General features: G+C 46.1%; 1 protein-coding gene across 2 annotated transcripts in view; it reads right to left on the bottom strand.

The window, feature by feature from the left end:
* The window catches only part of Prkch (protein kinase C, eta), a 193,390-nt gene that overhangs the window by 5,451 nt on the left and 163,839 nt on the right, over positions 1–24,100 (bottom strand). For both annotated transcript variants that reach the window (NM_001313977.1, NM_008856.4), the window contains 2 exons: positions 13,711–13,849; positions 12,994–13,182 (listed from right to left, as the gene is read on the bottom strand). In NM_001313977.1, the coding sequence (NP_001300906.1) occupies positions 12,994–13,182; positions 13,711–13,849 (328 nt within the window). The remainder of the gene's footprint in view (positions 1–12,993; positions 13,183–13,710; positions 13,850–24,100) is intronic.

Raw genomic sequence — 24,100 nt, 5'->3', positions numbered from 1 at the left:
TCCAAGAAGTTTCTTTTTTGCAATGATAGAGACTATTCTAAAGGTCCACAACTGGTCAAAATATAGAGATCGACTAACCATGCCCAGTATCCAACCCCAATGCATCCACAATACAAGCCCTGTACAGAAGGCTCAGGGACAATCATGGAAGAGGAGACAGAAAGAGTGTAAGAATCAGACAAGTAGGATGCCTTCTACAAGACAGTTTCTTCTAGACAGGCATTGTCTAAACAAGACATGCATAGTAACAATACCACCGGAAATGCCAAAGGGGATGGAAATTCACAAGGCCTCACCTCTAGATGAGAGATATAGGCAGACAATGGCTACACAGGGAGGAAAATGATTATTCTCCAGGGATGAGAATCCCTTATACAACCCTAACCCTAACCCTAACCCTAACCTAACCCTAACCCTAACCCTAACCCTAACCCTAACCCTAGCCCAATACACATGTACATGAGACAGAACTAAATGGACCAAATAGGTACTCTGTGTGTGTGTGTGTGTATAACAATATTAATTTTAAAAAGTCATAAATGTGAGTGGGAATGTGGGGGCTATGGGAGGATTTGGAGGTGGAAAGGAAGGGATTAAATGATGCAAACATGACACTTAAAAACTATTAAAAAATAATTCCAATTAAGTTAAAAGAGGACAAGCCTCTATTCCACTTACAAAGTCTATATAGGATCTAGTGAATGCAAGGCAGTGTACTAAACTTCGGAGTGTGCAGATAACAAAGGTATTACCATTGCATCAAGGGGTAAGTCTTTGATGCAAACTACAACACACAACAGGATGCGCTGGAAAGAAACATGTAAATCACTGTGAGAGCCTGGAGGATGATCGAGTAAACAGCACTGGGGCAGGCCAGTGAGTGCCATGGAGGAGCTGGCGTTTGATGAAATGAAGTAGGATCCATGTAGGAAGAAGACAATCATGCCTGTCCCATCGTTAGTACACACACTCGGATACATATGAGCACCTGGGGTACCAACAGAAGGACATATAGTCGGGACAGCTGCCACATGAAGATGGCAGGGCAAGTGTGTGGACAGTGAGCCTGACCTACCCAATGTGTGTGAGGAGGCAGGAAGAGTGGCCACAGTACCATGAATAAGTAAGAAATTGGGGAAGGGAGCACAGTCAGATGGGAGTGGGGAGCACGGTCAGAGGCTGAGACAGCTGAAATGACAGGCAAGTTCAGAAACTACAGTGCTGTAATGAAGAGGAAGGGAGAGTTGGAAACAAGTGCCAGAAGGTTTTAAAGAATAAACAAGTCTAGGGCTAAGTGAACTGGTAGAGTCTAAGATCAGAGCATCTTCCCAGGCTGTCTGATGGAGCTGTGCAAGGGAGTACCAGAGTCAGGTCTTCCAGCATGAACGGCAGCATCAACAGTAGTAGCCAGGGCAACAAATACAAAAACAAGTATTCCTTAAGATTATGCAAAAAGTCAGAATCAAAATGGAGTCACTTGTGTCAAACCTTAACAAAGCTGGGAGATTGTGAAGGAGGGGAGGCATGCATGGACATCTGATGACAAGAACTGTGACAGAAGACTCTGCTAGAAGCACATCTCTTTGCACACAGGCCACACAGCCTTACACAGAAAACACTTCTGCAAGGCTGTCTGCCCAACAAGTGCTTCTAGTTTTGTTAACATCTTTGCTATTGATTATAAAGCCTGGGGTTGCGGTTTATGTAATGCTCCTCATTTGGCCTTCAAGAATTCCCCCTTAGTGTCACCCTCCCACAATATGTTCATGGTTTACATATTGGCATGCATAACATCACTGCCATGCCAGATCCTGACTAAGCATATGAATCTTTGGAGAACCTCTGTTTATTGTTTGGTTTAATTAAGGGTTTTAACATCTTGCCAAATCTGGATGATTGACATGCTCAGTTTTGTATCTGAGATATAAAGCACCCACACAGAGACAACTAAGCCTGTTTCCATGGGGTGCAGGCTGGGGTCAGATCTCTCAGTGATATGTGGGGGTAAAGGGTGGAAGCTGGGAAGGCAGGCAAGAAAATAATTTTTAATTATTTATCATTTAGAAATAATAAATAATTCATTTAACTTATTCATTTAAATGCAGAATTACCTGAAGGCCACGTTTGGATATGGGATACCTTCAACACTAAGTTTTTACTCCTTCAGAGGAGTGGCCTGGGTTTGATCAATGATGGACATGGGATTCCCATGTGGCCATGGCATCCCCGGGTGATTTTATATATATGGCTACCCCCTATTGTCTCATGTGGGGCCGGCATTACTTGTCAACTTTCATGGCTTCTGGAATAGAGGAAGAAGAAATTTCTACCTGGGCATGATGACTCGTGCCAATAATTCCTAGCACTCAGGAGGCCTAGGCAGGAGGACAGTCCCAAGTTTGAGGCTAACCTGGGCTACCAAATACCAATAAGGCTCTGAGAGAGAGAGAGTGGGGGGAAGGTATATGTATGTGTGTGTGTGGAATCTAAGGACAGGAGACGGAAACTAGACACAAAGAAGCCAGAAGCTCTAGAGGGCTGACTGTGAAGACAGGAACCACTGTAAGGAGGAGGTAATGGGGTGGCACTATGGGATAAGACTTTGGGGGGGGGGGAGTGGATCATAGCCCCTATGTAACTACTCTCTCCAAACATGCAGAGCTGGAGAGTTAAGAAGATGCTATCAGTCCTGGGTCTACCATGGGTCACAGCACACATTCTGCAGGAGGCAGAGCTGGAGGCTGGAGGGGTTGCTATCCTGGCCTGCAAACAGTTTTCACTGGAAACCCTGGTCCTCTGCTGCGACAGCCCGAATGCTTTTTGCAGAATATGTCCTCAATTTGTCCATGTCTCTAATGGACTCAAATGTTAACTCAAGTGAACAGTCCACATCTAAGGTCATTCTTAAAATATACCTTACCTCCACTGACCTCTCTGACGAAGGTCCAAACGGGAAAGCTTGCCAAGAAGGCAAAGCATGTGGCTGCGGGAGACTCTCTGATCAGGCACATCTACCGAAGGAAGTAGATGGTTCATAGGGCCAACAAAAGCACTTGACAAGCTGGGGAGAGGAAGGGAGGGGCCTAGGAGACCTGGTTGCATCCCAAATGTGAGTCTCACTACAGAGGGAGAGCAGGAAGGAGACAGGTGGGTGGCTCAGACCCACCCTGCATCCCCCCCCCTCCAAGGAAAGCTGATGTAGAGGAAAGCTGAAGGAACCAGAAGCCCACCTGGCTCTGAGACTGGGAGGCTCCCAGGCCATCGACAAATCCACAGGGAGGGTGGCACCATAGTGAGGTGTACTGGATGATGCTGGCCAGGTTTGATAAGGCATGTCCCGAGAGAACACCCACAGGGCAGGAAGGGTACTGGCAGCAGGCTGAATACATACACGTATGTGGAGGTGTGAGTGTGCAGCTCTTCTACACGACAGAGCTTAAACTCCCCTGTATGATGACGAGTCCCGAGACAACAGGATCCACTTTGAAATCTAAGCAGTGTCAAGAATTATTCATCCTCTTTCAAAATGCCGGACTTCTTAGGAAGAAGACTAGTTATATAAACGGAGCAATTAGACAATAAGGTTTTCTCCCAGGAGTCAGAAAACACTGTGCCTTCTGGTTAATAGTTGGATCTGGCTGTTGGGCAAACAGAATGACCTTCTCCTTTCATTTCATTTCAGACTTTAAACAAAAGGCAGACAGACTTGGCAGCTCTTGCTGCCAGGCCAGAAAGGAAGGAAATCGAGCCACAAGACTCTCCTATCAGTATTCCAGGGAGCCACTCCAAAATGGGACGAAGGCATCTCATGGCTCTAGAGAGAGTTCTAGGGAAGGAAGACAGAGAAAGAACACAGGATTCAAAACAGAGGCTGGCTCTCTGCTGCGATGGCCAACCTCATTATGGTCGCATAGCCTGAAGGCCACCCAGAGGCTGACAAAATGTGCCCTGTGTGTGTACACTGCAGGCACATGCCTTCTGCTTCTGGCCCTAGAAGAGTCTGACCCAGTTGGGAAGTATGGCTGCCAACTTTGTCATTTCACTTCCCTTCATGGTGGTGAAGCAGCATGGGGACATACAATGTGGAATGACCTGTGCCCAAACCACTCTCCACCCCAGAGCTGTGGTCACAGAGGAACAGGCTGTGTGTGCGAGTTTGCAGACGAGGAGGCAGGAGAGAGGATAGACACTAAGGTGACCTGGTGTTGATGTTAGTTTTGCACAGGACAAGGCAGAGGCAGATGTCTGCCTGAGATGACGCTGATGACAATCCACAGAGAAGGATGAGAGGCAGAAGGATGGAGAGGCCACAGAATGGACTCTCAGAATGTCTCTGGGGAAGCCGGCTCCAGCGCTTAAAGAGTAGGCTTTCACGCTGGCTGCAGATGCTGCTATAGAATACTGGGTGAGCCAGAAGGGAGTCACTCTGGCTTGCTCACATTGGACCAGTTTTACTAGCAAGACTGGGACTAGCAATTCACAGATATATGGTGAAGGACAGCCCTGCCAGGTGTCCATACTTGTTTAGGTAAGGGCAGCTGCAGGAGGGGAGAGCATGGAGAAAAGAAAGCAGAGTTGCTGCATTGCTATTGCTTAGAGAGTGGCAGACATTTTTATACAGGCATACTAGCATGTTTACTACACCTGGCAATGAGTTAAATGCTTCAAGTTCATAACACCATAACCCCTAGAACACCTGTAGTTATTATCCCTATCTTATGGATTATTGTAGAGGAAATCTCTTATATACCGAATGGCTGCATCACTTGTCAATTAAAAACAAACAAACAACAAGCTTGTGGTCTATAGGAAAGGGTAGAATAGAAGGTGGGACATCTGGTGGGCAGAAGGATTCTGGGATAAGAGTCAGGCCTGGGAGGAGTTACCAGGGTACACGGTGGAGGACAGAAGCAGGGGACTGAGCGAAGGTAACCAGCCACGTGGCAGAACTTAGAATAGAATAACAGGATGATCAATTTATGAGCCCATCGAGGAACAGCCAAAGCTTATGACCAAGGTATTTGTAAATATAACTTGAGTCTTAAAGTCATTATTTTGGGAGCTTGGGAATGGGAAGGAAAACTCTCACTTTTACAGTTGTAAAACCGAGGAAGAGGCCCATGTGTAATCTGTCCATATGGTCTGGAAGTGGTAGAGTGGGGAATTCATAACCAGGCACACGTGACACCGGAAACCTTTGCTCTGGATCACTGTTGCACCTCTTCTGGAGGCAACCAGAGGTCTCCCGTGGATTCCGGATTGGAGAGGAGTGTGCGGATTGGTAGGAATCACGGCCTAACCCTTGAACATCACAAATGGCAATTGACAGGGCTTGGTATGTAACCTCTCTGGGTCCACATGGCACCCTCTCACTGCTACCGATGAAGTAGCTGAGGTGTGTACCATGAGCAGGTTCGATGAGAGAGGAAAGCAAAGCCATTGCTTTTCTATGAACCTGACGCATCTTTGAGTCTAAACACCTGATTTTATTACAAGCCACGCAAGGCTGATGTGTTAGAAGTGAAAAAGTTTGTGCTCATGCTTTCAAACGCTGAAGGCTGTTGCCCAGTCAGGCAGCTTAGGTGGGAGACGTAAGCACACTCAGGGGGATGGAGGAGGGAACTTATCATAAGGAAAGGCAAAATAAGTTCTTAAAGACAGATACCCCCTCCTTTTCTCTTTTCTTCCTCTCCTTCCCTTCCTTCTTTGCCATTAAATGATGGAAGAGCTTTTGCTGGGAACGGAACTTTCATTGGAGATGTCTGAAGCAGAAATGGATGGGAGGCAAGGCTTGCATCCTATGGTTGGTGTCAATATTAAAGTCCATAACCTTCACCTTTCTTCCTACACTTGTCATTGGCATTCTGGAAGAAAGGAGCTGGCACTGTGAACCTGAGTATATATCCTCAGCTGCAAATGCTATTTTCTCTATGCAAATGCTGTTTTCTCTTTGGGTGAGACCTTTATTTTATCAAGAAAGAAAGAAAGAAAGAGAGAGAGAGAGAGAGCAGGAGATAGAGATAAAGAGAGAGAGGGAGGGAGAGAGAGGAAGGAAGGAAGGAAGAAAGAAAGAAAAAAGAAAGAAAGAAAGAAAGAAAGAAAGGAAGGAAGGAAGGAAGGAAGGAAGGAAGGAAGGAAGAAAGAGAAAGAAAGAGCAAGTACTCTGATACAGCAAAATTCCCAACCTTGTGGCTGAAGGAATGGCCCCCGAGGTAACGCCTTGCCTGGCTGGTTACAACTGACTGGCCTACCAGGATTTTCGGAGAACAATCCCCAGAGGCACAGTGCACTCTGTTTCATTTTTCTGTTATCAAAATCCAGTACAATCAGTGCCCCGTGTCCTTCCTGTCCCCACCACAGGGCAGGAACTGTGCTCGATCTGCAGCAGAATGTTGGCTGTGCCCCCAGCCTGCGATGGCCATCAGAACCCAGCAGCCTCTGCATGCACGCTGCTGATCCCTCGGGGTGGCCAGCACTCTGCCTGGCCTGTGTTTCATATACACAGCTTTTCCTGAACCCCAGACCACCTTGGGAACTTCACTCAGGCCATGTGTAGGGTGGGACAAATATAGGTCAGAGGTGTCTCAGGTGGAACCCCAAGTCATGTGTTTGTACTTACGCGTACTATCCATGTTGGCCAATGCTCCAGGAGCCAGGGTCAAACATGGTGACCCCTGAGGCAGACTCTACCACTCCCGGGTAACTTTCTTATATTTTTATTAGATTTTTTTCATTCAACATATTTGATCATATTCTTCTCCTCCCCCAACTCTTCTCAGCCACCTCCCCATCTCCCTACCCACTCACTTTTAGGTTCTTTATCTTTCAAGTGTGCAAGAAAAAGGAGGCTCCCTGCTGCTGCTATCCCAAGTCACACAAACGTTTCTGTTTGGGTGTCATCCTTAAGAGTGGCTACTGTAAAGAAGACAGTGTTTGAGGAGGCTTTTCTGTCAGTACTCTCCTTGATTGTGTGTGTGTGTGTGTGTGTGTGTGTGTGTGTGTGTAAAATCTTTGGTATCCAAACCACAGCTAACAATCAACTGCAAAAAAAAAAAAAAAAAAAAAAAAAAAAAATCAGATCTCTGGTAGCTGGCAAAGAATGTGTACAGGAGACGATTCCTGCTTCCTTCAGGATTTTCCCATCTTAGAAAGTGCTTCTGAGTGGGGAGGCTGGTTTAGGAAAGTCACCCAGAGTCCGCACTCTCACGCCCCGGAACCTTTGATAGGTTTATTTTCCTAGGTGGAGAGCTGGAGGGGGAGATTAAAGAGACCTGTGGTGTGAAAAATCCAGCTGGAAACAACAAGAGGGAGACAGGAAGTCGTTCACACAACTTCCTGCAAATACAATCCAAGAAGCCCTGTTCTCAGGAAATGAACGTTCTATGAAGAAGAAGGAAGATCCCGCCAGAAGCTGCCATGAGAGGCTGCAGACAGATCATTTCCTCCTTTAGAAACTCCAGTCCTGAAGAAGGGCTTGTCTGTCGGCACGCTAACCACCTCTCTTTTGGGGCAGCCATTTTTAGGATGTTCTGTTCCCCTTAACAGTATATGAAAACTCACCCTGGTGGCCTGGGACTGGAGTCCCTGTAAGCTGTTAGCCCCACCTTCCCTCCTTCTCCTCTCCTGGCTGATCTCCTTTTAGCCACCCCCTTGAGCTGTCCAACCTCCATCAAGAGAGGCGTGGGAAAGGGAGATGGTAACTGTCCCTGCGCCCCAGACAGCTTCCTGTCCACAGACAGGGCCTCAGTCATGGCTGGGGAGGGCACCAGAATTCACAGTGGTTCTCTTTGTAGCAGGGGCCTGCAGGGATTCAGCACACAAAGCACGGGTGGTGAAATCTGATCATTTTCAGCGACAGATAAACCCACATGTGTACATACGCTGTCATTTCTACAAAGCTCGGGAACAAAAGCTCTTGATAAGCTCCTGCCGATGCCAAGACTATAATGCTTCCAGAACTGGCAAGAGGTGACTCAGGAGAAGCTAAGTCCTTTCAGCACTTAGCTAACACCTGTGTGAGCTCAGCGGCAAGATGCTGACCTCATCGGAGTTAGTTAGCATGCAGCCAGGAGATCCCTCACAGCTGCTGACTCTGTACCTCTGAGCTGGGCAACCTCCCTTCTAAGTTCTGGGGCTCCTTGAGGACATCCTCCAGCCTTCCTTTGTGGAGGTAAATAAGCAAATCGCAGGTACACCTTCAAAGTTCAATGCAAACTATGCGTTTTTCCATATACATCATGATTATTGGCATTTTAGCACAGATCAGAGCAAGCGTAAGTAACGCGGTGACCATGGAAGACAATATTTGTTTCAAAAGCAAGGACAAACTTCAACAACAGCAGCACTCTGGAAAGCCTCTATCTGGTTTGGTTTGTTTTGTTTTTATAAAAATGAGTATTGTTGGACATCTCCTGTTAACTTTGTAAGCTACCATCAGTTTTAATAATCTATTTGTTGAGGGAGGAGGTGGAAGAAGATGTTAGGGGTATGCATGTGTATTTAACAGATATGTTTTTAATTTATTACATTTACTTGTGTGTGTGTGTGTGTGTGTGTGTGTGTGTGTCTGTCTGTCTCACAATCTGACTATCAGACTATAGAAACAATGCACTCCCAAAGAAATGGGAATTTCCCCAGCAATCTCATGCTGGGAGAAAGAAAGGGCACCAGCCAGAGCAGGGTTGTAATTGCTTGTCAGACCACCTTAGAGAATGAAGCCAGTACAGTGGTGGGTCAGTGGTCCGCAGGACCATACCTTGAGCTGGGACTATTTAGAGGTTCTTGACCCTCTAAATAGTTTGAGGGTTATGATAGGAAACCAGTCACAGAAACAGAACAGGACCTAAGACTCTAAGGCTAGAGTGCACTCACATCCTTCTAACACATGACATCCTTGGTCAGCCTCACTATTCTTCTACAAACCAGAGATCTAGAGAAACGTGCTCTTAAGGATTTTCATCCCTGAACTTCTGTGTTTATTTCTCAACAGGATCACTCTATGAAGCCCTGGCTAGCCTAGAACTCATATAAATCAGCCTGGCCTTGACCTTACAGTGGTCCTCCTGCCTCTGCCTCCAGAATGCTAGGATGCTAGGATTACAGGTATGGACACCATTCCCAGCCTTCCTGATTATTATTTCCTAATTCTTCACAGTTTTTGTTTTTTGTTTCTGTTTTTGATACCTTCCCCATGCAAACACTTCAGCCCTCTGTAAAGTCTAGCCCAGTGTGGTGGTTTGGATGTGCTTGGCCTAGGGAGTGGCACTATTAGGAGATATGGCCTTGTTGGAGGAGGTGTGGCCTTGGTGGAAGAAGTATGTTACTGTTAGGGTGGGCTTTGAGATGCCCCTCCTTGCTGCCTAAGGACAGTCTGCTCCTGGCTTCCTTTGGACGAAGATGTAGAACTCTCAGCTCTTCCTGCATCATGTCTGCCTGGATGATGCCACGCTCCCATCTTGATGACAATGGACTGAACCTCTGAACCTTTAAGCCAGCCCCAATTAAAAGTTGTCCTTATAAGAGTTGCCTTGGTCACGGTGTCTGTTCACAGCAGTAACACCCTAACTAAGACACCCAGTATTCTCAATTGTAGCATTTACATTTCTCACTTTCAGGCATGAAGACTAAAATATGCAAAATTGCCCCAGAAATTCTCCCGGTGAATTTTTTTTATAGTAATTTTTGTCTGGCAACTTTCAAGTGCTTTTGCAGTTACTTTGACATCAGATTCTTTGAAGGTGTGACTAGGAGTACGCTTGCTGTGTGCCTGGAAGGTTTCCATATGGTACTGAATTCAGCCCCAGCAGGAACCCTGTGGGCTCCGTTTCACTGGCTCTGTTTTACACTTGTGGGATCAGAGACTCAAAGGGAAAGAGATTCCCCAAGGCCACCTCATCCAAAGGAACAGCAGGGAAGCAGGCCTGGTCCCCTGCTTCTTCCTATAGAGATGACATCCCAAGGAGGGAATAGATTTAATCTAAGGTGCTTCCTACAGCCAAAGGAGGAGCTGGTGTTAGAGAGAAGCCAGAGAGGAAGTGACAGTGATGGGATGCACGGTCTTCTGCAGGCCATGGATCTGCATGGAGAAGGGACAGCCCAGTCTGCACTGAAGCTGGTCACAAGATCACTGGGGTCTCTTTTCTATCAGAAGGAGTCTGTGGAGATGTCCCTGCATGACAAAGGCTGTTTACTGAAAACACTTGCAGTCTACTTATACTGAGTTTTTCTTCTGAAGGAGAAACTGTCTTAATAATTCCATGAGACTGTCGGCCTCGCTCAGTGTGTGTGTGTGTGTGTGTGTGTGTGTGTGTGTGTGTGTGTGTCCAGATGCTCCCCGATCATGTGACTTTTGTCTCCTGCCTTTGGTGGTAGCATAGTGGTCTTTATAGCTTGAACTAGCAATTTGTTGCACTAAAAATGCTGAGGTATTTCTTTTATTAAGTAATAAAAATGTCAAAGCAGCTGTAGTAATCAGACATGACACCTACTCCACAAAAAGCCATTAGTATGTGGATGGTGGCTGCTGTAGGTCACCCGGCCCAGAATGCCTTGGGAATCACAAGGATTCTGGGTCACGGCATTGGGAAAGTAACAATGCAAAGCAGGCTTAGCTGTGAGAGCAAAGCAAGGCTGTCTCCCCACAGCTTGTTATCAAGGTTAGCTGCCGCCTGCCTCCGTGCGTCCATTTCCATCCAGGAAGTTAAGGAACTCCATGGCAATGCCAGGTGGGGGGATACCCAGGGGGACCCCATCTGCTCAGAGGAGAAGGGGAGGGGAAGGAGAGAAGAACTATGGGAGGGGATGACAAGGAGGGGGACAGTGAGCAAGATGTAAAGTGAATAAGTAAATAAATTTTTAAAAAAAGAAGCTGAAAATGAGTGACAATAAGGTATCTAAATAACAAGGAAAGAAGGAATGAAGGAAGGAAGGAAGGAAGGAAGGAAGGAAGGGAGGGAGGGAGGGAGGGAGGGAGGGAGGGAGGAAGGAAGGAAGGAAGGAAGGAAGGAGCTTCATGGCATAGATTGCAGACATAAGCTCTTCTCGCTCACATTTTACTGATAAAATTACAAAAGCCACATTCTTTCTTCCCTCACTCTAAATTTTCTAATTATTTAAACAACTTGTTGTTATGAAAATTAAGCTGGCCTGGAGACACCTGGTAGAAATTCAAAGCATTTTATTTTTACTTCTCTGTGACGTTAGTGTTTTCTCGATTTTGGTGACTACTGACTCCTGAGCTCCTAGACGCAGGAGCTGTGATGCACATCGACAATATGTGATTGGGTGAGAAGTGAGAAGCTTTCTAGGAGGCGTCTGCTAGGGGTGGTGCAGCAGATTCTCAAGGACAATCATATCTTCAGGACCAGTATGGAGGCCCTGCATAGTAATGCTTATAAGTCTGGAGAGTCTTGGAGGGGTCGAGACTTTCCTATGGCAGATAATATTTACCAAACCCATATAAAGGGCATCTATGTCACAAAAGAAAAGGGCAGAGGGATTGCAGCAACCAGACGCAGGATTCAGTGGACACCAGGCCTTCAGGAGATGGAAAGTTCCAAAAGTGGGTGACTACAATGGTGCCTTCTGGGAAGAGCAGACATACACATGTCAGGTGCCACAAGGGGCTACCTGAGCCCCTCAACCTGAGACGGGAGCCTCCTCAGCCCAGCATCCCTGTCGTGCCAATCGCTACTGGTCTGGTTCCAGGAGCTCTGCTTAACGGGAGCAGTGGTGACTTTTCTGATATGGAAGAGGAAGACCAGAGGACCAGACTGAACTTAACAGCATAGGTCCTGCTTTCTCCTTCTCCTGTTGTTGCTTCACGCACTAATGACGTCCCTTCCTGCAGCTCACTGTGAATCTACGTCTGTGTCCTGTGTGCAGAGCGTAAGCAGGTGATGTGTTCAGCCTGGCATAGCAGCAGTAAGCCACCTCTCCACACTGATTGTCGTCCCTTCCTCATCATCCCTTCCTCGGTCATCGCTCTGTTCAATCCTGCAGCCTGGGGGGAATTCCCATCCATTATTTAATACTAAGCTACAACCTCATTCTTCTGTCTTTTCATTAAGCATTTGCATGCTGGAGTGTAATTTCTTGCACAACTGTGTAATTGATCAGTATCCTAAAGATGAGCGGAAAGTAATGGAGAAAATAAAGTCGTGGAACCCTAAAAAACAAAGAAAGAAAATGAAAGGAATAGAAGTTGAGGATTATGCTCACCTATTAGAAGTTCACATACACCTCATAGATGTTATTCAACAGAGGGTGGCATGTCCTAATTTTCACTAAAGCATATACTTTAAATTCATTTTTATATCTCCTCTGCATACAGTAGATACCAATGTGAATTTTGAACTCAACCAATGTGGTTACAGAACCATACCGACTGTTTTATTTTCAATCTAAGGGCATTAAATCCATGCCCTTTCTTACTTCAAAGTAAGGCATGGAACATGGTAACTTGACTGTATTAACAACAGAAGACGACTTTCTCACAGTGACACCTTATTGAGTTATACCAAAAACATAAGCTTGACATTTGGTCTTGCATAAAAAGCTGACATGGTGGCCTAGGAAGGTTTTGATGAGCCCTCTCCTCTTTCAGCACTGAGAGGAAGTCCTCTCTCTTGGACATTGTCAACAGAAGCAAAACTGATATCGCAAGCGGTGACTGACTCTCCCTTGACCCGTATGTGGCCTGACTACATGATGAGGGTGTCTCATCTCACTTAGACTCAATCTATAAGTGCTAGAAATACTTGACATTTCCCAACGACTCCCTTTTTGCCAGTTGATGCTGCAGACATTCCCAGAAATAACAACGGTGTAAGAGGAAAACAGCCTAGGAGAAATTCTTGATTCTTCAGACAAATTTTAGTTGGTGGTGGCCCACCATACTAACAGAAGACATTTAAGAAAGACACAGGAGGCCTACGAGGCAAGCTCATCTGTAACAGGCTGGAAGCGGAAGCGGGTTGGGCAGGTCAGACTCACAGACTTGAGGATCCCTGTGGCATCTTCGTGGAGCCAGGTGGGGTAGACGACTTCATCATTCAGTATGGCCTCAAAAAGGTCATCTTCATTTTCAGCCTCAAAGGGCGCATGTCCGCACAGCATCTCATAAAGCAACACACCCATGGCCCACCAGTCTACTGCAGGTCCATACAGCATCTCCTGAAGGATCTATATAGAGAGGGCGGTGTGAGAGGTGCCAAAGCACAAGTCCCGCTTGCTGACATGCGTGTTTCGTTCATCTCTACAGTGTGTGTGCTAGGTGACTTCTCTGCTAAGTGCCCAGCATTTGTGATTTGCGTAGGCCAATACAAGGACACATATATATTGAAACAGCAATGCCTTGGAAATATCTGATGTGGAGGGGAGAGCACAGTAGGCCTATTCATCCGTAGGGAAGAGATACAACTACTTTCTTTAGATTTGCTACAGGGGCTAGAATTAAATTACCAAGTAGAGATTAAAGGACACTGAGCCGTGAGCGAACCAATCACACAATTTGTGTGATTTACACTATCTCTCAAACTCTGATTTAGACCAATTCTTGACATTTTCAGTTGCCATTCATTCAATGAGCTGTATGTGAGCCTGGAAGTAGTAGTGTAGGTGCGGCCCATGGAGCTATGGCACATGATAACCCCTGGCCATATTTCCATTCAGGGCTAAGCAGAGCTAGCCACACCTAGCAGGTACACTCACCTCCGGGGCAATGTAGTCGGGTGTACCGCAGAAGGTGGCTGTGGTGACCCCATTACAAATCCCCTCCTTGCACATTCCAAAGTCGGCCAGTTTACAGTGACCTTCGTGGTCCAATAGCACATTGTCCAGTTTCAAGTCTCTGAAAGAAACCAGGTACAGCATGTGATAGGCAGTCAGACCACAGTGGTCACGTGGGCTTCCTAAATCAAATGTTTCAGCGCAAACTTCTTTGGGCTATTGGGATTAAAACACAAAAAGTGTACACCAGCTCTCAGAACTTGCTTCAAGGGACCCTAGAAGATGAGTCTCCATGAATAGTCTAACCACATAGAAGAAAGAGGTCCTCAGTTCGAGGGGAAACTGAGTTTTCTAGGCTTTCCAGGTACTTTGTACGCATAGGAAATCCACCTACCAACACTCCATTTTCCACGTTAGTACCCATTTCTGCCCATCAGAGTTCATTCAGAGAGCACTCCAGGAACAAGCGGCAGCTGTGTGTCAGGGACTGTGACAACCATTCAGAGTTTGCCGGATCATAGCCAGGTGTGGTGCACACCTGCAATGCCCATTCTCGGAAGGAAAAGGCAGAACGGTTCTGAGCTGGAAGCCAGACTAGGTGAGACAGCGAATTCACTGCAGCCTGGGCTACAGAGTTAGAGCATGTGTGTCTCAAAGGGTTCTCCTCAAGGAACTCACACTGTAACCGGAGCACGGATAATGTGATCGACCCTCAGCTCCACGCAGACAGGAATCTGCTTATCTTGGTTCACTAGTATGCCTAGCACTGAGTCCTTAATGCACATACCAGAGTAGGGGAGGGAGGGAGGGACAGAGAGAGCATGTCCATTGCTCTGTAATATCAGGGACACAGCGGAATTCAAAACTCAGTATTGTGAGAGAAACAAGTCATAAAATAAATTTCTTCCAACGGGAGGGAGGGAAAGCTTTGTGGTGGAAGGCACGGACCCAGAGTATCCCTGGCCAAGAGGAGGATGTGAGAAGGTTGTGGTGGCAGGAAAGGATGGATTGAATCAAACAGGTGCCCAGTGGCAGGCAAGGAGGTATGGATGTGCAAGTGGTCTCAGACCATACGCCGGAGTGGAGCCCACACAGGAAAACAGAGCTGTGAAAAAAAACACCACAGGGCTCTGAAGCTATGGCACCACTTTCAAAGGGATTTTGATATTTAATTCCTATCTCAGAGGAAAGCCGCAGCCTAGCAAGATACACAAGGTTCCCTGCAGAACAGGGATATCAGCGAGGGGCACTGCAATGTCTGGGAGAGGCTGGCACCTTAACTGGGTGGCAGTGGAGGAGCAGCCATTGGGGGTCGGTGGAGGAAGGGCAGAGTAAGCAGAGGCGTTGTGAAGTGCGATCAGCAAGGGGCAAACAGCAAGGGCCTGAGATGAGGTGACCTGGGGACACAGCAGGAAGACACCTCCCAGGTTCTGTCAGAGCCAGTGGGTCAGGAAAATGAGACAGGAGTGGGAACAAGGTCTGTGTGAGTACACTCCATGCCACTGAAGGTCTAGGTACTGGGCATCTCAGACAAAGGCTCTTTCCACCCCTCCCCCAACATCTTAGAGAAGTTACTGGAAGGAAGTGGATTGTTTGGCAAAACCAAACCAAACCAAACAAACAAACAAAAAAAAAAACCACTTTAGTATAGTCAGACACACATATCTCATCTGCATCTCACCTGCTGATTGACAACGGTTATCAGCACGCCAAAGGCAATAGTGTTCTAACACAACTTCTGGTATGGGCTCTAACATCCAGCTGCCAATCACTAGCCACAGCCTGGACACTGTTACCAAGGAAGGCTGAAATGAGCTCAGGGTGGGAAGGAGTCCTATCAATCATCACAGGCTCCACCCACCCAGGCATAGCCGAGAGCATGCAGGAGATGTCTACTTCAGTTTTTAAGGGAATGATGTGCTCAGAGGCAAACCACAGTTCCATCATAGGAAGAAGGTAGCATATTACGTGGGGATGCTGGGTGACCTGGAGATTCCCAACAGCTGGAGATAGGTAGCTAACTGCCAATTAGAGCAACTTCTCTAGCTTTGGGCCACTTGGTTGGGAGCCTAGAAGCTCCCCTTATGGTAGTGTCTGTAAGTATATAACGCTAATCGCTAGTCAAAATGCATGGCTCTGTTTCCCTATCCTTGGTCTGAGTACAAAAGTCCACTGGGCTGTGAGGACCAAGGGAAAGGCTGGTTTCTGTCCAGCTCAGATCGTGTTGTGGTTGAGGAGGGAGGAGAATACAGAACTGCCACAGCCACCTGTGGTTTGTTCCCTGTGAGTTGGCACAACCCGTTGTTACACCTTACAACGAAGCTGTTATGTCTTACAACAGTGGTTACTGGATATTGCCCAGAAATGAAAAATGAAGGCCCATTTTCCAAGAATGCTTTGTGGGCAGTGTAGTAGAACTTTCTTGGCACAGGCCTTCCTTCTGCTCCTGGGTTCTTGACGGCTGTCTCCAAGGTCAGGGGCATGAGACCCAGGTATGCGGAGTACCTTGTGCCACTTAGAAAGATGAGCTTCCTCTGTCTCTAAGCCTGTTCCACCTAGCAATCTCCTTCCACAGAAGCCACTGTTTTTAGTGGGTTGTGATTATGAATGCCACCTCCTCCTGGTCCCCCAATTCCTGAGACATGAGCACAAAAACTGCATACTGGACTCCCAGGAGCACTATGGGCTATGGGGAGTGAGGGCTGATGTAATTTTGTCACACAAGAAGGCCATGGTCCACAGTGGTTTCTGGCACAGGAGGCCCCTCTAATACCTGTCACCTGGCTCCTGTGGGATCCATGATGAAATTCTAGGGAAAGCATCTACTGGCTGACAAGAGATCTGAGAGGGTGTCAGTACAGGAGTCAGCAAGACTACAGGAACTGGCCTGCAGGGCCGGCCTTATCCATACCATGCCACATCCCAGCAGTGCGGGCCTGTGTGGGCCTGAGCTCAGAACACTCTTACATTTCCAAACAAGGTTATTGGGTTTCTGAACTTTGGTGAAGCCGTTATGCCTGCCCAAGTCTCAGAAAGGATCTTGGGCAACAGCAACAAGTGCTGACAGAGCCCCGCAACGGTCTTTCCAGTCTCGCTGATTGCTCAAAAGGGCAAGTGACTAATACCCCAGGTAGGAGGCTTCTTGCTCATTACTCAGCAGCTGTCATGGGCAGCAGGATTGTTTAAGGAGAGAAAAGTGCTAGGTCATCAGTTTGCCAGCCCTCTATGGCAATCTCCTCTGCACGGCAGAGTCTTGGGACAGCTCTTGGGCGGCACACCTGAGCAGCACAGGGGACATGACTCATTCTGGTCATACGATGCCTGAGGCCACAGAGGCACGTTACACAGCTTGAACTTGATTTTTCAGTCTAATTTTAGGCCTTCTCAGGACAGTGTGTGTCCTGGAAAAAAAAAAAAAAGGCTGGAGTGGCTTTCTATATGCTAATAACTCAAAAAAAAAAATCTCACACTGGGATTCCAAGACCATTCAATTAGTAGCATAATATAAAATCAGGCTATCAGCTCTGCCTTGAGCTTAAACATCTCATGCCTCCACTAGGAAGTCTGCCTTGGTACCCTAAAGCAGGCACACTCATGTTGACTCTGCCTTTAGAATACTCAGTTCAGACTTTCATGGTAGCACCCCTACACTGGCTTCTAGAAGGCTCTGGCATGCACCTTCCTTTTCTTTTGCAAGGCCTGCACCTTATTCCTTTCCAGGTTTAGTTCAGTCTTGACAGCAGGTACCCAAGAGAGAAACGGAGACTTCAGATGCCTAATGCTGGCGGTCCTGAACAACTCAGAGTCTGACTTATTTTTAGAAGAAGGAAAGATGTTCCACAGAATTCACTGAGACCCTTGTTCTGACGTGAACCAGCTACACGGCCGTGTATCACACACCTTGACACAAAGTCCAGAGGGAAAATAAGAAACCTGAAACGCAAGTTCAAATTCTTCTCTTTGAAACCAGAGAAAGGAAATTGATCTGGAAGGGGAATCTCAGGGCCAGGAGGGCCAAGCAAAGCCATTGTCTCTCCGCTGGCTCCCATCGAGAAGGAAGAGTTGAGCATAAGAAAGCAGACAAACAAACCACCATGGCCAGTATCCACACCAGGGGAGGGTAAACCATGAGAGGACCAAATGTAAAAGCTACCATCCTATGCTCTCTGACTTGCGATTACAAACTGCAGAGGCCAGGTTTTGGCTCTGGAGTTTTTCCTCTGCTTCATAAGCCGGCCTATAACACAACAGCCAAACACAACACGGCTACCTGATGAAGATTACAAGTTCACACAGGACAGAGGCTGAGATCCTAAGATGCCAAACACAATGCCAGCTCACCAGTCATTAGCTCACTGAGCACTGGTATTTAATAGCTAAGGCCTTTGTCTGGCATGCAAAGGCAGAGAGGCAGAGTTATTTTATCCTCTCAGCTTGCCTGAAAGGTACATTGTTCTTGCTGGGTAAGCAGGGTTACTTAAAATGCCCACAGTAGTTTCAGAGAGAATTCCCAAGTGGTTGAGGACAAAGAAGATTCAGAAATTGGATTTATTTTGTTTCCACCCTGAGCTGCCCCCTAAGAAATAAAACAGAATGGAGTGGAGTCCTGCTTTAGTACAACAAACTCAGCTGTTCCTCCAAAAGAAATAAAGGGAGTGAGATGGGAACGGGCTCAGTGAATTAGAAAGGATCCAGGAGGCTAGTCACAGGCAGGGTGTATTCACTGTCTACAGTGTGCTGTCTCCATTTATTGATGAAATTGTCAAATACAGTCAGAAGTATTGGTGATTGCACAAGCCCAGGCTCCTCACTTACCAGTAGACCCATCTTGTCCTGGCTACACATCTTCCCACTCCCCTGCTGACCCATCTATTTCCATATTATTTGGAAACAAATCCAACACAGGAATGCAACTTATCTGTGCTCTATTATCTGAATCCAAAAGACGATCATTTAATTAAAAAAAAAAAAAACATTGGGCCAGTTATCTTAAAATAGTTGATAGTCAATTATCCATCAACGCTCTGCCTTTTGTTGCCTCTGTGTGTGTGTGTGTGTGTGTGTGTGTGTGTGAGAGAGAGAGAGAGAGAGAGAGAGAGAGAGAGAGAGAGAGAGAGAAATCTTGGTCCTGAAAAGGTGTTTTGTGGATAATCAAAATAAAAGTGTTGTCCGTAACAACACAAATTAAATGCTATGTGTTTTATACATGCTGACTAATTTTATACTCAATACTACCTTTTGAAGCCAGATTGCTAGGGGCAAGAACAGGACTGGACCTCAGGATCACTTCCTTCTATGCAATGGGGTTGCTGGCCTCCTCCCAGGTAATGATCCTCGAGAAGACTTCGCTTATTGAAATTATGAGCCTTCTGAGAGACTAGATCAATATCCTGAGATAACAAAGAGGCTGTTTTATTTACACCAGTGTAAAATGTGCCATTAACATTCTGCAGACACACCTCTGTCTTTGGCTTGTGCACTGGGAAAGAGTTCAATGGATTTCAGGTCACCCAAGCTCGAAGACACACAGCAGTATTCTCTTACTGTTCAATATTCAGAGGACGATCTGGTGCCCTCTTCTGAGGAGGAGAGGCTGACATGCAGATGTTAACAGCTGGCGTTGCCAAGAACATGATTTTGCATTATTATCTTAATTTCAAAACAAAGCTAGTTAGGGTTGGCTGAGTTTTGAGTGTCTGGCTTTATATTTGAAAAAAAATTAAAGTTAGATTATCGTGTTAACTTGGTGAGTGCTTTTTAAAACATCACTGAAATATCAAAAGAGAAAAACTTAAGTTTCATCCTGTATTAGATAGGAGGGCCTGTCATGTCTCATCCAATATCAGATGCTGGTTCCTTCAGCCACTCAACAAATCTCTGAGCACTGACCAGTAGCCAAGCAATATGCAAGGGGCTCTGACGACAAGAACAAGCAAAGAGCCTGACTCTCTCCAAGTCTGATGAGAGGCAGACAATCAGATAACCAGTAGCTAAGGCTCTAATTGCAAAGTGTGATGTGAGCTGGAAACCCAGGAGTGTGGGAGAGGAGGAGTGGGACGAGGGACTCTGCTGAGCTGCGAAGGTTATTAACCAAGTGAGGAGAGACACACGGCCAGCCATCAGGGAAGTGCTCAGCTGCTTCATATAATCAAATAAAGACTCATGTGCCTTGGGTCTTGGGAAGGGACTGGGCGAGAAGGAACTAAGAGATCCAGAAACCAGATGAGGTAGGGTCCAGAGAAGAGTTGAATTCTTGCCCAAGGGAGAAGAGAGACTATACAAAGCCTGACACAGAACTTGGGGGGCATGGCATTGGTGATTTTATAATCTCATATTTGGATTAGTCTCAAGCTTGGGTTGGGAGAGGGGAGCAGGGTAGGGGGAGCAAACCTGAAGAGATCAGTAAGAAAGAGTTTGGGGTGTCAAAAGGAAAGGAAGTAATGATGGTGAGGGTTACGGTTGGGGTGGTAGGCACAGAGAGCTGAGTAAGCTTCGAACCCTGTGTACACAGATGAGAAATGGCTTTTGGACCAGAGAAATATAAGAGTTAAATGCAGAGAGATGGCATAAGGTTCTGACTCACAGAATTTGTTTTTGGAAATGTGTTTGTTTGTTTGTTTGTTTGTTTGTTTGTTTGTTTTAGACCCCAAAGTAGAAATGTTTAATGGCATCCGAATGTACATGGATAATAGCTGGAGGAAAGAGTTTGCCACTATCTACGATGGAGCGGATGAACTCAGCTAGAGAGAGGCATGAAGTAAGAGAATCTAGGAGAGCTACAGAATGCACTCTTATTGGGGGGGGGGGGTGCCTGAGTTTTCACACTGAGATCACTGATAGTGAGAGGTTAGAGCTAGCAGGAGGAGGGCCTTGGAGGGCACATTAGGATGCCACCAGTGATGGTGGCACACATCGATAATCCTCTCACTTGGAATGCTGTTACAGGAAGAATGTCTGGAATTTGAGGCCAGCCTCAAAAAACAACAACAAAACACACACACACACACACAAATGAACAAACTAATCCAAAACAACAAACAGATTTACAGATCTACATTCACAGGCACTCAGTTGGTCTCCAGCTAGGCTCTCAAACTCACTGCACGCTGTTCCTGCTCAGAGTCACCCCAAACCAACAGACTTGACTTCACAATGCTTGGAAACAAGCTAATTTATTGTGTAGTATTTTTTTTACATAATTTTGTGAAAAAGTAACAAAGTGTTACAAGACTTAAAATGTAGAGAAATACTTACAGTGGAATTTTTATGCCCTTTGAAAATAATGTTTGTGATTATGAAATAGTTCTATTGCTGAAAAGTCCTGGGGAAAGGCTGATGGCGTCCTATTCCTGCAGTCTCTTCCCTCTCAGGCTTCCTTAATGTGGTACCATAAAGTGGTCTGGTTTTCCCATCATCAAATGTCTGGGAGGGATTCACACAGCCCTGGGTCTGCCTCATGATCCAGGATGGGTTAGCTAACCTGTTCTACAGAGAAACCACAGTGGAAAATGTCTCTTTTCTCTAGGCATTTCAACTATTCAATTTTTATTTTATTTATCTTTGCTTCTTAAAAACGGTGGTGCCAAGGACACCATTTAAACACTTGCAGAGTATTCTAAATAATACTCTCAGACATATGTTCAAGTAGAAAAGTTTAAATGTGTACCTAAGGGCTGCTTGTAGTTTCCTTGCTTATCCACATTTTACTCATTTTAGAACTTGAGCTGTTTAACCTTTGGGATTATTTTATTTTATTTATTGTTTATTTATTTATTGTTCTTTACATGTTGTGGAGAGCGATACATGGTTACACAGCCTTATACTTCTGTCTAATTTGTCTTTAAGTTTTGTGCATGATAACTTTCCCATTTTTATGTAGCTCTATGAGCATCTCATTCGTAGCTTCTGGGCTGTGTAAAATATTTACAGCCTGATGTAAGTGTGAGAACAGGATATAAAATTACACTTTCAACAATCTCTTAATTATATTAGGATGTGGGCGTCAAAGGAAGGAAGAAAGGACCTGAGAGGCAGGGGACAATGAGAGAGAAGGGTTAAGACCTATTCCCTACACTCAAGAAGGTGTGTTTTCCTTTATTCTAAGCTTCTTACAGGGCTCTGTGTAACTGCCACAGCACATCCTGTCCTTCATCTTCTTCTCTCCCTTCTGAGCTATTGAGCTTTGTGTTTCTAGTACAGGAGTAAAGGAAATACAACTACCATCAGGGATGTTAAAGGCCTCTCTGCGAAAAGACTGCAAAGGAATATTAAGAAAACTGTTATTTCTTTAGAGGACATGAAGTTTTGTGGTTCATGGAATTCCAAACCTCTTATCATACACTCATTCTTTTACCACCGGCATTGCCTGGTGCCCACAGTACACAACCTCATTGGGTGCTGACTTTCAATAACTCCACAATGTGTCCTGCAGCCTGAACCAAATACAATGTCATGACTGAGGCCCCCCAGGATCTACAGTCCTATTCACAAGGTCCCATGCTCATCCTGGTGTTTTTAGCCTCCGTCTATGGGAACGTCTCCTGAGAGCGAGAACCTGAGACCTGGACAAGCATCACCATGAGCACACAGCTCCTTCTCTAGTGGATGACAATAGACACTCACACCAGCCCTGGTTCTCTTCCTCCTGCCCCTTCCGACCTCTTTCTAACAGCTGCACGGGATGGGAACGTATGAAAATGACACCTCTGTGAGTCCGGTTTCTACACCTTCTTTTAAACAGAAATGAATTCCTACAGATCCAGTGTTGGTCTCCGTTCAGTCCTGAGAGTCTGACATTGCTGACAGGCAGGCAACGTGTCACCACATTTACCACTGGGTACACAGGGAACCGACTTAAGCTTGATCATAACATGGGGAAGTTTCCCCCACAGCATGTCTCAGAGTAGGAAAAGGCAATCATAAAAACAAATACAAAAGGACATGAGCTTTACGAACATCTACAGCCACAGATTTTCTTAGGATAGATAATAAAGGAGCCGTCAGGCAGACACTTAAGACTTATAAAATGTTTTTAGCATTCGACATTCCTCCACCCCCAATTCCCCTAGGGCTGAACCAACACAAATTTATTTAGTAGCTCTTTACAGTACTAATATTCTGTACTTGCCAGGAAAACCTCCTTTTTGACTCTCTTTGCCAAGATGCCTCTTACATGACACCTGCAGTGTTTAAGTTGTAGATATGCTCAGGGAGATGCAGAGTGGCAGGTCGGGGGCTCAGGCAGATCTGGAAGGTAACTCACCACGAATGGCAATGGGCCTCCTGGCTGCTGGGCCTAGCTCTAACAACATAGAAGAGCAGGACTGTTATTGTGCTTGGGCTTGCTAGTCTAGGGAGGATCCAGAGGCTCCCAAGCCCCAATTCCTCACGCTCTCCTTGCATGGAAAGCCAAGTGCAGCTGATTCACAGAAACCCACATTTGTATGGCTCTACCTCCTGGCCACAGAAATTCAAGAAAGAAAGAAAAACTCTTACAGTGAATTTCCCAAAAGACAGGACACAAACAATGAAAAACCTGGGGTGCAGGGATTCTGAGAGTCTAAGGAGAGGACAGTATGGGGAGGACCTGTTACCAGGAGAGTATGGACGGCTGCTTGCAAGGCTGGTACACAAAGATGGCTGAAAGAATTATTTCTATTGAGGTAGAATCAGAACTAGGCTCCTCTAGCTAATAAAATGCTCCTAATTCTAATCAAAGCCTTTAGCATAGGGATGGGCAGGGGCAGGGATACGGGGCCTGTCCAGTTCACACTGGAAACCCAGCATCTATACTGAGAAAAGCATCCATAGAGTGAACTCTATGGCTAGGCATGGTTGGGAGACTGAAGCCAGAGGATCGTAAGTTCAAAGCTTGTCAGCACTACAAAGCAAGTTCAAGGTCAGCCTAGGGACCCTAATAAGACCCTGCCTCCAATAGAAAAGCAGAAGAAGGTCAGAGATGCAGCTCAGTGGTAGAGTGCTTACCTAGCATGTGCAGGACCCTAAGGGATTCCATTCCCAGTACTGAAAACAAGACAAGATAATGTGTGTACGTGCGTGTGCTCCTGTTCACATGGGTAGATATGTGTGGAGGCCAGCCGTTGTCAACCTCAATGTCAACCTCTCTCCAGGAGCTTTGTCCTATTGAGACAAGGTCTCTCACTGGTGCCTCCTGACTCTACCTCTCCCTGAACAGATATTACAAGCACAAGCCAACAACACATCTGGCTATTTCTGTGGGAATGGGAGGAATCGATCCCAGGCACACATGCTTGCACAGCAGACCCATTACCAACTGAACTCAGGCCTAACAAAAACTACAAGTGTTGGAGAGTATACCAGCTCTATAGGCAAATGCTAGCATTAGCAGTTC

Source organism: Mus musculus, chromosome 12, assembly GCF_000001635.26.
Source record: "Mus musculus strain C57BL/6J chromosome 12, GRCm38.p6 C57BL/6J".
Classification (NCBI taxonomy): domain Eukaryota; kingdom Metazoa; phylum Chordata; class Mammalia; order Rodentia; family Muridae; genus Mus; species Mus musculus.
Note: the sequence above shows the minus strand (reverse complement) of the source record. Positions and strands in the feature narration are given on the sequence as shown.